The following is a 14,423-nucleotide window of genomic DNA, read 5'->3' as shown; positions in this document are numbered from 1 at the left end:
TCTCGTCCCGTATTTTAAGAAAAATATTTGTTCTGCAATTGTGTACACATTGATGTTTTGTGTAGGTTGATTATGGTCCAGTGAATGAGACAATGTACTGTGAGAAGCTGAAAACCAATCTCTATAGGAAGCGTCCTCATCATTGTGTGCCATATCATGCACAGGTGAACTGAATATTCATCTTTTATATACTGTTTTATGTTTACGGGACTTTGTCATCATTCAGATACTGTTTTATGTTTACTGGACTTTGTCATTATTTAGATATTGTCTTATGTTTACGGGACTTTGTCATCATTTAGATACTGTTTTATGTTTACGGGACTTTGTCATCATTCAGATACTGTTTCATGTTTACTGGACTTTGTCATTATTTAGATATTGTCTTATGTTTACGGGACTTTGTCATCATTTAGATACTGTTTTATGTTTACGGGACTTTGTCATCATTCAGATACTGTTTCATGTTTACGGGACTTTGTCATCATTCAGATACTGTTTCATGTTTACTGGACTTTTTCATCATTTAGATACTGCTTCATATTTACTGGACTTTGTCATCATTTAGATACTGTTTCATGTTTACTGGACTTTGTCATCATTTAGATACTATTTCATTCTTACAGGACTTTGTCATCATTTAGATACTGTTTCATGTTTACTGGACTTTGTCATATTTTAGATACTGTTTCATGTTTCATGTTTACTGAACTTTGTCATCATTTAGATACTGTTACATGTTTACTGGACATTGTCATCATTAAGATACTGTTTCATATTTACAGGACTTTGTCATCATTTAGATACTGTTTTATGTTTACTGGACTTTGTCATAATTTAGATACTGTTTCATGTTTACAGGACTTTGTCATCATTTAGATACTGTTTCATGTTTACTGGACTTTGTCATCATTTAGATACTATTTCATGTTTACTGGACTTTGTCATCATTTAGATACTGTTTCATGTTTACAGGACTTTGTCATCATTTAGATACAGTTTTATGTTTACAGGACTTTGTCATCATTTAGATACTGTTTCATGTTTACGGGACTTTGTCATCATTTAGATACAGTTTTATGTTTACAGGACTTTGTCATCATTTAGATACTGTTTCATGTTTACGGGACTTTTTCATCATTTAGATACTGCTTCATATTTACTGGACTTTGTCATCATTTAGATACTGCTTCATATTTACTGGACTTTGTCATCATTTAGATACTATTTCATGTTTACAGGACTTTGTCATCATTTAGATACTGTTTCATGTTTACTGGACTTTGTCATCATTTAGATACTGTTTCATGTTTACTCATGGACTTTGTCATCATTTAGATACTGTTTCATGTTTACTGGACTTTGTCATAATTTAGATACTGTTTCATGTTTACTCATGGACTCTGTCATCATTTAGATACTGTTTCATGTTTACTGGAATTTGTCATAATTTAGATACTGTTTCATGTTTCATGTTTACTGAACTTTGTCATCATTTAGATACTGTTACANTGATCCTACTCTACTCTATACTAAACCACTGACATCATTATTAATAGGTAATATATGCTCTTCATCCTTCCTTCTCACAACACTGATCCTACTCTACTCTATACTAAACCTAAACCTGTGTACTTACATGAATCCTTTGCACTATTTTCTTCTTGGTGCTAGAATATCTATTCTTTTATTTTAGGCTGTTAGTTTTCTACTACTTGTGCCTGTTTGTATACTGTGTACACAGGTCTATGTACTCTATGTACAGTGATACTTAAATGTACCAATTATTCAAAATTAAGGTGATTTTCTTTCAATTCAATCTTTTGGTTAATTGTTGAAAAATTAAATTTCTTAATTTTTTTTTAGTTTGTGACTTCTCTCCGATTGTACCTGTACCTGTGTACATGTATACCTGGATTCCTGGATACTTCTACCATGTATACTACCGGAGAGAGAGTTATTGTGAAACCCACTGCTCACTCTACACTCTACACACTCTACACATTCCTCTTTATACTCCTGAAATGAAGATCTACAGTCCACAATTCAGATCTTAGAGTTAACAATATCAGAGTAGATATTATTAACAGATGTAATCCAATCTAACCCCCTTCCTCCCTCCCTAAACCTTCGGAGTAAGGATTCTGAATATCCCTGCACGGATATTTGCCCAGGATTTAATTCTCAGGATTGGGTTTCCCTTGCTCAATCCCTGTTATTACAGGGTGTAAATTTCAAGGGTGAGTCGTGAAACTATATATCAGTGATTATCTAAATCCGACCCTTCGAACCCTCAAAACAATAGGAACTCAACAGGTTATTTTATAGCACCGTGAGTTCAACAGGTTTCAAAAACTCATCCAGTCAAATGGATTTCGAGATTTTTTATACTGTTTCTTGAACAATAACTACTACTACTACTACTACTAGGCCACTTTCTAATCAATTATATAAAATGATTGTCAAGCTTTGTGAATAAGTATGCTTGGGAAATAGTGAAATTGTTTAATAGTAAACTTGTTTTTAGTAAGTACTTTTAGTGAACTAGTTAGTTAGTAAACTTATTTAATAGCTGTTTGTTTTACTAGATTTACTTTTTATACTAGTTAGTTTACTATTGTATTCTTCTCTTAGTTACTTTTTTAGTTTTCTAGTTAATTAGAATTGCAGTTTACTTACTTCCTAAATTATGCTTGAACTTTTTACTTGTTTGCTAGTTGCTAGTTCTGTATTTTAAGTGATTTGAGTGTCAACTAGCTTCTCAACTGACTTACATGCAAGTAAACTTGTTTACACGTTTTTACACCTTTACTTGTAAATTAGGTTACAAGCTTTAGTATTGACGTAATTAGCAAACTAGCAGTAAATCGGCTGTTTAATAATTTACCTGAGGTTTCTTGTTAAAACATCTAACTAATTTACTCGTTCACTAAACTACAAGCTTCCTTAATATAGTTTAATAGTTTATTTCTTAAATTTTTTTAGAAAAGTTTTTTGTTAATTTTCCAGCTTACTAATCATTATATGCTTGTACCCTTTACTCTGTGCTATGCACAATTAAGAATAACAATTTACTCGCTGTAAAAAGGTTCTAGTTCACGAGACAGGGTCAGTCAATAAAATTAGGACTATTCTATAGAAGGTATTAACTTACCATATCTTGCCTAAGTAGTCCTATGCTTATTGGTTAACCTTGAAATCCATTTCTAAATTGAACTTGTCACATTTAGATAATGTATCGTATGTATTACAATGTAGTACAAAGTACAACAATGTGCACTGTACTTGCTACCATTGTATTGTACAGTCTTGTTTAAGCTAGAATCTGTAGATCTTGTGGTGTGTATTAAATGCATATTTATTCCAAAATATTGCACATTGCACCTTTAGTTAATTGGACCATGCACATGTAGTACACTGATGTACCATATATGTAGTATATAATGAACGGTTGAATATCCTGTGTAGGATATTGGATATAAAGTATAACCATGTCCTCTGTAGGATATGGATAATATCCAAGCCCTATGTAGGATATGGATAATATCCAAGTCCTCTGACGAATATGGATAGTATCCAAGTCCTCTGTAGGATATGGATCTCAAGAATATCCAATTCCACTGTAGGATATGGATATTAAGAATATCAAAGTCCACTATTTGATATGGATATGAAGAATATCAAAGTCCTCTGAAGGATATGGATAATATCCAATTCCACTGTAGGATATGGATATGGAAAATATCCATGTCCTCTGAAGGATATCGATATAAAGAATATCCAAGTCCACTATTGGATATTGAAATAAGTGAAAACAAGTCTTCCATTTTCTATGCAATCATTGATAATTCAATTTTGGTGTGATTAAAAAAAATTTATCTTAAAAATTTATTACTGTTTCAAAACCGCTTGGATTAATTTAAATGTTAAAAACCTTGATTTGTATATAAATAGTTTGATCTAACCATCCTACTACTGTCTCTCTGACTCCAGGTCCCCCTGGAGCAAATATCCGGATGAAAGAATAATCTGGAGTAAGAGAGGGAGGTTAGAATTCCCTTTTTTTAACTTATTATTTGAATACTTTTTATTTACATTTTATTTTAGCAACCCCAGAGTTCCCTGTTTTGAATATTTGATATAATATTGTATTATGCTGCTTGGATGAAATGTTTTAATTCAGGACATTTTTATTTTCTATTCAATGGTTAAACACACTGCACTGTTTCTAGTACAGCTTCCACTGTTCTGATATAATTGTTTATCACCATATCAATATAATTTGAAATCATATGTATCTTTTACGTGAAATATATGAATTTGACAATTATCATTATCCGTCTAATACTAGAGATACAGGGGATATAGGATATACTGGGGATACAGGATACACAGGGAATACAGGATATACAGGGGATACAGGATATACAGAGGATACTGCAGGAGATACAGGGAATACAGGGGATACAGGAGAAACAGGGGATAAAGAATATACAGGGGATACAGGAGATACAGGGGATACAGGTTATACAGGGGATACAGGATATACAGAGGATACTGCAGGAGATATAGGAGATACAGGGGATACAGGGTATACAGGGGATAAAGGAAATACAGGGGATACAGGGGAAACAGGATATACAGGAATTACAGGAGATACAGGGGTTACAGGAGATACAGGGGTTACAGGACATACAGGGGATAAAGGATATACAGGGGATACAGGATATAAAGGGGATACAGGATATACAGGATATACAGGGGATACAGGATATACAGGGGATACAGGATATACAGAGGCTACTGCAGAAGATATAGGAGATACAGGGGATACAGGATATACAGGGGATACAGGAGATACAGGGGACACAGGATATACAGGGGATACAGGATATACAGGGAATACAGGAGAAACAGGGGTTACAGGAGACACAGGGGATAAAGGATATACAGGAGATACAGGGGTTACAGGAGATACAGGGGATAAAGGATGTACAGGGGATGCAGGATATACAGGGGATACAGGATATACAAGGGATACAGGATATATAGGGGATACAGGATATACAGAGGATACTGCAGGAGATACAGGAGATACAGGGGATAAAGGATATACAGGGGATACAGGATGTACAGGGGATACAGGAGATACAGGGGATACAGGGTATACAGGGGATACAGGAGATACTGGGGATACAGGAGATACAGGGGATACAGGATATACAGGGGATACAGGAGATACAGGGGATACAGGATATACAGGAAATACAGGAGATACAGGGGTTACAGGAGATACAGGGGTTACAGGAGATACAGGGGATAAAGGATATACAGGAGATACAGGATATACAGGGGATACAGGATATACAAGGGATACAGAATATACAGGGGATACAGGATATACAGGGGATACAGGATATACAGGGGATACAGGATATACAGAGGATACTGCAGGAGATATAGGAGATACAGGGGATACAGGATATAAAGGGAATACAGGAGATACAGGGGATACAGGATATACAGGGGATACAGGATATACAGGGAATACAGGAGAAACAGGGGTTACAGGAGACACAGGGGATAAAGGATATACAGGAGATACAGGGGATACTGCAGGAGATACAGGATATACAGGGGATACAGGATATACAGAGGATACAGGATATACAGGAGATACAGGATATACAGAGGATACTGCAGGAGATACAGGAGATACAGGGGATAAAGGATATACAGGGGATACAGGATATACAGGGGATATAGGATATACAGGGGATACAAGATAAACAGGGGATACAGGATATACAGAGGATACAGGATATACAGAGGATACTGCAGGAGATACAGGATATACAGGGAATACAGGAGAAACAGGGGTTACAGGAGCTACAGGGTATAAAGAATATACAGGGGATACAGGATATACAGAGGATACTGCAGGAGATACAGGAGATACAGGGGATACAGGATATACAGGGAATAAAGGATATACAGGGGATATAGGATATACAGGGGTTACAGGATATACAGGGGATACAGGATATACAGGAAATACAGGGGATACAGGATATACAGGGGATACAGGAGATACAGGGGATACAGGATATACAGGGGATACAGGATATACAGGGAATACAGGAGAAACTGGGGTTACAGGAGATACAGGGGATAAAGGATATACAGGGGATACAGGGGATAGAGGACATACAGAGGATGCAGGAGATACAGGAGATACAGGGGATACAGGATATACAGCGGATACAGGATATACAGGGGATACAGGAGATACAGGGGATACAGGGTATACAGGGGATACAGGAGATACAGGGGATACAGGATATACAGCGGATACAGGATATACATGGGATAAAGGATATACAGGGGATATAGGATATACAGGGGTTACAGGTTATACAGGGGATACAGGATATACAGGAGATACAGGGGATACAGGATATACAGGGGATACAGGATATACAGGGAATACAGGAGAAACTGGGATTACAGGAGATACAGGGGATAAAGGATATACAGGGGATACAGGGGATACAGGATATACAGAGGATGCAGGAGATACAGGAGATACAGGGGATACAGGATATACAGCGGATACAGGATATACAAGGGATAAAGGATATACAGGGGATATAGGATATACAGGGGTTACAGGATATACAGGGGATACAGGATATACAGGGAATACAGGAGAAACAGGGGTTACAGGAGACACAGGGGATAAAGGATATACAGGAGATACAGGGGTTACAGGAGATACAGGGGATAAAGGATATACAGGAGATACAGGATATACAGGGGATACAGGATATACAGCGGATACAGGATATACATGGGATAAGGGATATACAGGGGATATAGGATATACAGGGGTTACAGGTTATAGAGGGGATACAGGATATACAGGAGATACAGGATATACAGGGGATAAAGGATATACAGGGGATACAGAATATACGGGGGATAAAGGATATACAGGGGATACAGGATATACAGGGGATAAAGGATGTACAGGGGATACAGGATATACAGGGGATACAGGATATACAGGGGATAAAGGATATACAGAGGATACTGCAGGAGATACAGGGGATACAGGATATATAGGGGTTACAGGAGATACAGGGGATAAAGGATATACAGAGGATACTGCAGGAGATACAGGGGATACAGGATATACAGGGGTTACAGGAGATACAGGGGATACAGGATATACAGGGAATACAGAAGATATAGTACATCGATTCTTGGATTTATCTTGCAAAATCAAATCACACAATTTTATTTTATCTTCATACATTTTCTCAATTTTCAGGTCTTCGTTTCTTCTTTATGTTTATTTCTGAGTGCTCTTATTGCTTATTGCCTTTTTATTGATTATTATATTTTTCACTTTTTCTTTTAGTTAATTCCTCTATTTTACAAAATGAAGTTTCATATTTTATTTTTATTTTCTTTCGTTTATTGAACACTTTACTACAGGGTGTCCCAATAAACATGGGAATTGAGACACGATTTGAAAGTCGTCTTTGATTTATGATATTTATAATGCATGGCAATGAAAGTATAAAAACGAGGCTGTATACGTCTTCCGAACAATGATCGAAGACGATTTAAAAGACGTCACTTAATTCCCATGTTTATCGGGACACCCTGCGATTTTCCTGTTTGAAGGGACTGTTGTCGTTATTTCGTATGCCCTTCCATTTGTAGATTTACAAGTCGGATTTACAAATTACAATATGTATCCATAAAGCTATTTCTGAATTTACTATTTTTGACTATTTGACGAATTGACGATTTTTTCAAGTTTCTAGCTGTATGCAGTGGCTTGCCGATTTATATTGAAGAAACATGGAGAAAATTGTCAGACATGAACACTATCTCGAAAAACTACGCTAAAAATAATGTAACTTTTAAGTAGTTCCGTTCANCCCCCATTATAATTTAGGATAAAATAGATATAGAGAATATTTATTAGAGTGGAATTTAGACAATCCCTCGGTATGAATTTTTTTCCTTATACACCGGACTAACCATTTAGACACAAAAGGTCGTCTTTCGCTAAGAGAGAACAAATGTAAAGCACAGAAAACCTTACAAATTGAAGTCTATGGGGCATGGGCAACCACTGGGTACTTCAGCTTCCTTCATTTAAGTCTTGGAAAACATTTTTTTCAACTTGTAGCAAAAAATTCTTCCTGAGGGATAGTTTATTGTTTAGTTGCTGGCTCCCTCCTGGGAATCCTCAAAACCCAGTTTTAATGAAAACAGACAAACTGGTTTAAACTGTTTAAACTGGTTTAACATAAATTAAAGGAGAATACAACTTTTTACCAGAGTTTAGAGTGTGAAGGGGGAGGAGGAGAGGGGAGATTTGAGGTAGAGGATGATAAGCTGGTGTTAGAGGAGAATGAAAGGTATAGTGAGGGGGAAGTAAGAGAGGAGTGAGAAATTGAGGGAATGAAGAGAAAGGTTTTGTGATACTGAACTTCTGAAGTCATTTTTTCGATTCCATTAAAAACATAAAATTTATGATTATCTATCTTTATTCTTAGCTTTTGTTTCTATATTTAAACAATTTAATACAAAATCATTTTAACCTTTATGAAAATTGTCAGCAGTAATTTTTTAACAATTTTTTCCTTATAGACTCAACATATAGAAGTAAGATTAAAAGCGATCAAAAGAGCTTATTTTTCGTAGTAAGCCTACACCCCCTTTCATTTTTCGCGAACACTCCCTTTAAGTCAACTCTTTTATTTAACTTGTGATTTAGGCATTTTTCAATTTGCAAGTTTAAAAGTAAAATAAAAAAGCTGTTGTTAATTGACAGCTTGTTTATGTTTCTATGTTTATGTTTCTATGTTTATGTGTTTCCAAATTACAAATCTGTTTAATAGCTTGGTAAAAATCTAAATTGAACTCGAAAGTCGTCTTTATTCTATTGATATCTACGACGACAACTGTAGTACTTAAAAAATATCTGACAGCATGCATAAGAATGCTATTAAGATGTTTAAAAAATGCTCCAAACTTTCGACAATTTATATATTTTTTTTTACTTGAAAAATTACCTGGCTCAATTTTTTCTCCGTTCGTGGTAAATGCAGTAAATGTAGTGCGCCCCATTCCTTAGTGGGAATAATATTCGTACTTTAATTATTCTTACAGGGTGTCCTTTTTATTGTGCAAATTTTGAAACCTTCTGGTTACATTTATTCAGTGACATTTTAATCTACAAATATGAACATTTTGTTATATCAATTGGTTTACTTCTTTTTCTTTAGCAGATATTCAAAATTGCCACGTCTTCCTCTTGCATGCATAGTTTGGCTCTGGTACAAAAGTTATCAGCAACCCTTAACAGAGTATCTCGTGAGATTCCATTGGCAAACTTCTCATCAATCACTCACTTGAAGGCTTTCACAACAGGAACAGTGTTCATGTTTGTGCTGGTAAAGTTAACAATGTAATCCCAGAGAAGGTAATCCTTTGTCAGAACAATGGTTCTGGCTTCTTTAGAAAACAGCATATAGGAATATGGCTCAAATGAAATAATTGAATTTGCGCATATTTTGGTATTAGAATTGTGAATTTTCCTTCTATAAAACAAAACGTTCACATTTTTTACAGATTGGAAAAAATTCTAAACAATATCAAAGTTACAATAATTTGAAAATTGGCAAGATGAAAGGACACCCTGTAGATGAATAATAAAAGGACAGCCTGTAGATGAATAATAAAAGGACACCCTGTAGATGAATAATAAAAGGACACCCTGTAGATGAATAATAAAAGGACACCCTGTAGATGAATAATAAAATGACACCCTGAATAAAAAAATGTCGCAAAATAAAAACGCATTTATAAAGTTTTAACCATTTTTCTAAATAAATATTTTCGGTAGCAAAAAATATTTATTGTTTAGTTCTATTTCAATTTCAATAATACTTACAAAAGTATTTGATTTTTTTTTACTTTTAAGCAGTTAGCCAACCCTCTAAATTTCAGGAAGGAATTGAGTTTTTGCCCCAAACTCTGATTTTTGAATATCATTTATCTTTGCAACTAATGTCAGCTGCATGATATATTTCAATCAATGAATTCTGTTAAATCGAATAATCTAAGTTTGAAATATCAAAGGTTTACATCATCAGTTTGCAAATATATCAGGATTAGAAAATTTGAGTTTGTGGCAACGGCTCAATTCATTATTTCTAAAATGCTGTAGCTTTATATTCTTTTCGACGTCAATTTTGAGTATATAAAATGCATTTTATCTGATGTTTATGACGTCATTGTGTATCATCTTTTTTACGGGTAACCCTTTATATATTATCATACTCTGGTAGGCGATTATATCATTACAATGAAGACTACTTTCGATTTAAATTTTGATTTATATCAAGCTGTTGAACAGCATGGATACACATAGACAGAAGTCATGTGAAGCTGTCAATTAAAAAAGCTTCTCTTTGATTACTTTTAAACTTGTAATTCGAAAAAAGCTTATTAACAATTAACAATCAAAACTTAAGTAAGAAAGTCGTCTTTATTGTATTGATATAATTGCCTACCACTGTACCTTAATTTAAACTGTAATCTTCCAGGCTTCTCATAATGAAACCATTTATGAATTCTTTCCTACATTACATTTATCAGAACATATTCATAAAATGTTTTATGCAGATTGAGATCCTAAAAGTAATATCCCCAAATGCAGTACCATAGATAAAGATAGATTGCGCATAAGACGACATTTTTCATCTTGAAAGATAAAAATGTACAGAGATGTTTTAAAGATATTCCTATTATATAGATTAACTAGGTCGGTTTTGAACATTGGCTGTTCTTATGTCATTGAGTATTGTGTACATGAGTTCTGTAGAGAGAAATTTAAGTTAGATTAGTCCTTATTATGTTCTCATGTCCTTCTTCAGTTCTCGTCAATATGATATATTGCTCAGTGAAATAATTTGATATTCTCAAAATAAAATTCACTCCTGAGTGGTTTAATAATTATGAAATCCATTAAAACACCAAACCACCCCGCTTATCATTGAAGTACACTTTGACCCCTAGAAATATGAGTTCGCGGACTGTACAATTCTTGGTGATTTTGCGTACATAAGCTATCTATGTTTATTTATCTATGTACAGTACACATTTCTGAAGTGTAGTATACACGCTCACAAAAAACTTACCAAAGTTCACAATGACACAGAAAGTGTATTTTCCTGCCCCTAAATTTACTTTCAACCGATTTTACCCCGATTTCAGGGTTTTATCCCGATTCCATTTGGTTAGGATCAGAAATGGAATTATATGAAATTTAAAATAATGTTTAGATTGAATCAAAAAAGAATTTGACCAATTTCCTTAAAATGGTGTTGTCGAAAACTAAGATGGTTTGCGTTGATATATCCTTCTTTCCACTGATTAATCATGGAAAGTAATTATTATAAATTAACATTTAATGTCTAAAAACTAAAAGAAGGAAATATATTCTCAATTCAAAGGCTAAAGAAAGAACCTGTCAAATCATTCGTTGGGATGTTTAGAAAGATAAAAATTTCTCTGTATGATAATTGAAGGACTGCAGTATGGTTTTGGTGAATTATATTGACGTACTAAGCCTAGGGGCGTCAGAAATGATTTTTTTTGCAGTTTTTTGAAAACGTCCAATAAACCTAAAAAATTTTAATTTTGATAAAACTTTTTGTTCTGGATGATTGCAAATATCTATCTAAAACTTTCTTAAACCGGCATATTTTTTCTATATTCATTTAGTTAAGAGTTTGAGTTAAAATAAGTATTAATAAATATTGCTTTATATCGAGTAGATATCCTTATACATATCGATGTGAAACCTTTCAGAAAATAGGAAAGATTCTGCAGAAAAAAGTTGCCAAACCAAACAGAATTTTTATTTTGAACAAAAATATTTAGAACTTATAATATAGAAGCTTTTCTGGGTTTCACTTTACTCTAGTTTTGCATTATTTTCATTTGTGTATAACAGTATGAAAGAGGTTCCGTTGATGGTTTAAAACTAAACAGCTGATGATTCATTGCAGTCCTTCAATTATCATACAGGGAAATTTTCATCTTTCTAAACATCCCAACGAATGATTTGACAGGTTCTTTTATCATGCTTGACCAGAATTTTTGAATTTTTGTTGAGACAAGATTTGAATTAAAAAATTCTTGTTTTCAAATTTATTTTTATTTATTGTTTATGATTATAAAAGTATATCTAATATATATATTTGTAATATGTATAAAAAGAAAGAAAGAAATGTAACAATAGATTATATATATCACAATATTTATGAAATGGAATAAAAAAATAAAATGAATAACAAAATACAGAAGATTTTTATATTCGCCCGCGAATATGCTACAAAAAACATTGGATAAATAATATAAATCATTTTTTTTCAAAAAAAAAATATAATAAATTTAACTCAAAAAGTAAAAAAAGTAAAAATTACCAAAAATGGAAATATGTAAAATTCTTGATTTTATCACTTTTAGTTGGCTTGAGAGTATATTGCGGAGTATTATGAAGAATTGGAATCTTGGACCATTATCCATTCCATGACCGAGTCTTGATCCATGGTGACCGTATCTTGACCGGATCTAATTACCATGACCGGATCTAAAAAGATTCTCTTACCCAATCTACGAACATTCTAGATCTCGTGACCATATCTTGGACCACCCCAGATCCAGTAACCATTTCTTGGAACACCATAGATCTCGTGACCATATCTTGGAACACCATATATCTCGTGACCATATCTTGGAACACCATAGATCCAGTAACCGTATCTTGGTACACCCTAGATCCAGTAACCGTATCTTGGAACACCCTAGATCTCGTGACAATATCTTGGAACACCCCAGATCCAGTAACCGTATCTTGGAACACCCTAGATCTCGTGACCATATCTTGGAACACCCAAGATCCAGTAACCGTATCTTGGAAAACCCTAGATCTCGTGACAATATCTTGGAACACCCTAGATCCAGTAACCGTATCTTGGAACACCATAGATCCAGTAACCGTATCTTGGAACACCCTGGATCCCGTAACCGAATCTTGGAACACCCTAGATCCAGTAACCGTATCTTGGAACACCATAGATCTCGTGACCATATCTTGAAACACCCCAGATCCAGTAACCATATCTTGGAATGCTATAGATCCATTAACCTTATCTTGGAACACCATAGATCAAGTAACCTTATCTTGGAACACCATAGATTCAGTAACCATATCTTGGAACACCATAGATCTAGTAACCTTATCTCGGAACACCATAGATCCAGTACCCATATCTTGGAACACCCGTGACCGGATCATAGAATATTCTAGGCTCCGTGATCGTACTTTGGAACACCCTAGATCCAGTGACTGTATCTTATAAAAATGTGACCGGATCTAAGAAGGTTCCGTGACCTAATGCTAAAGATTCCGCGTAACTTTCTGATTATCTGTTCCGATCGTCTTCTCCTCGTCCGAACTTCTCTCTTCAATTTCTCTTTCTTCCTCCTCCTCGTCCTCCTCATCGCCCTCCTCCTCATCCCTGTCCTGGTTCCTGGCGATCTCCAACCATCTGTCCCTGTTGTCCTCTACTCCGTCCTGCAGTGGATGTAGGGCGGGGCAGAGGTTGGTCAGTGACTTGTAGACGGGTAGACACACATCCTGACAGAACCCAACCTGGAGCTGGGGGAAGGAATCCCTCAAATCTCTAAATACGGTTGCAAACTATAAACTTTTATCCGGGTTGAAAAGAAGAAAAATGTAGTTAATTACTTGCTACAAACTCAAACTCTTTAATCTCAATATCTTTGCATTCTAATAGTTTAAATCTGTGATATTTCAAACGTTGGCTATTTGATCTAGCAGTATTCTGGGACATTAGGCTGTAGAGATGAAAGGAAATTAAAGTTGAGGCGAGTAATTAGTTCTTTGTTAATAATAAAAAGTAGAGCTTGTATATTAAAAGAAAGACAAAATTAATTTTTGAATTATTTTAAGAATAACTTTTTCTCTGTCTGTTAACAAATCCTGGTTTGCAACTCTCCTATCCATCAAGGGTTGGGACGGTTTGTTTAATCTAACTCTCTCCAAGTCTCCTTGCTGCCAGAACTCTTCAGCTATCAATCCAGCTACCTAAACAATTATACTTAATTCAAAAATCTCAGATTAACAAAGGGAGTCCAGATAGAAAACTGGGATATAAATACCTCCTTCTGCATCTCCCAGGGTTTAGTTGAAGCTCCCAGATCTGCAGCAGTCATCAGAGCTGATCTTATAATAGAGGTCACCTTTCCATCCTCCCAGTTCACTCCTTTAGGAGCAGATATATATGTTATAACTGTATATATTGTAT

The 14,423-nt window shown here is 34.8% G+C and overlaps 2 protein-coding genes and 1 long non-coding RNA gene across 10 annotated transcripts in view; 2 read left to right on the top strand and 1 right to left on the bottom strand.

Annotated features, from left to right (window-relative positions):
• LOC111697378 (voltage-dependent calcium channel subunit alpha-2/delta-3) overlaps positions 1-188 on the top strand; it is a 38,964-nt gene extending 38,776 nt beyond the window's left edge. For all 8 annotated transcript variants that reach the window (XM_023467367.1, XM_023467366.1, XM_023467362.1 and 5 more), the window contains one exon: positions 66-188. In XM_023467367.1, coding sequence (XP_023323135.1) covers positions 66-173 — 108 coding nt within the window. In that variant the 3' untranslated portion in view covers positions 174-188. The remainder of the gene's footprint in view (positions 1-65) is intronic.
• A 1,320-nt stretch (positions 189-1,508) lies between these two features.
• LOC111697376 (uncharacterized) lies at positions 1,509-4,330 on the top strand. The gene is made up of 3 exons (XR_002764274.1): positions 1,509-1,559; positions 1,697-1,799; positions 1,867-4,330. It is a non-coding gene; the product is annotated as an uncharacterized LOC111697376 (long non-coding RNA).
• A 9,138-nt stretch (positions 4,331-13,468) lies between these two features.
• Positions 13,469-14,402, bottom strand: LOC111697397 (cone cGMP-specific 3',5'-cyclic phosphodiesterase subunit alpha'). Its single transcript, XM_023467408.1, has 3 exons — positions 14,278-14,402; positions 14,115-14,203; positions 13,469-13,778 (listed from the first exon to the last, which is right to left on the bottom strand). Exons 1-3 carry the CDS (start codon positions 14,329-14,331, stop codon positions 13,493-13,495), a joined length of 429 nt encoding a protein of 142 aa, XP_023323176.1. The 5' UTR covers positions 14,332-14,402; the 3' UTR covers positions 13,469-13,492.
• Between the last annotated feature and the right edge of the window lie 21 nt (positions 14,403-14,423).

This window comes from Eurytemora carolleeae, unplaced genomic scaffold (genome assembly GCF_000591075.1).
Source record: "Eurytemora carolleeae unplaced genomic scaffold, Eaff_2.0 scaffold290, whole genome shotgun sequence".
NCBI classification, from domain to species: Eukaryota; Metazoa; Arthropoda; class Copepoda; order Calanoida; family Temoridae; genus Eurytemora; species Eurytemora carolleeae.
This window is presented reverse-complemented; position numbering and strand designations above follow the sequence as displayed.

Bases quoted from the DNA above. Each gene is read 5' to 3' on its own strand.
- LOC111697397 (XM_023467408.1), bottom strand. From the start codon at position 14,331: ATGACTGCTGCAGATCTGGGAGCTTCAACTAAACCCTGGGAGATGCAG. The intron at 14,204-14,277 runs GTATTTATATCC...ATAATTGTTTAG, and splicing joins CCTGGGAGATGCAGAAGGAG to GTAGCTGGATTGATAGCTGA. The intron at 13,779-14,114 runs GAGAGTTGCAAA...AACCGTATTTAG, and splicing joins TCCCAACCCTTGATGGATAG to AGATTTGAGGGATTCCTTCC.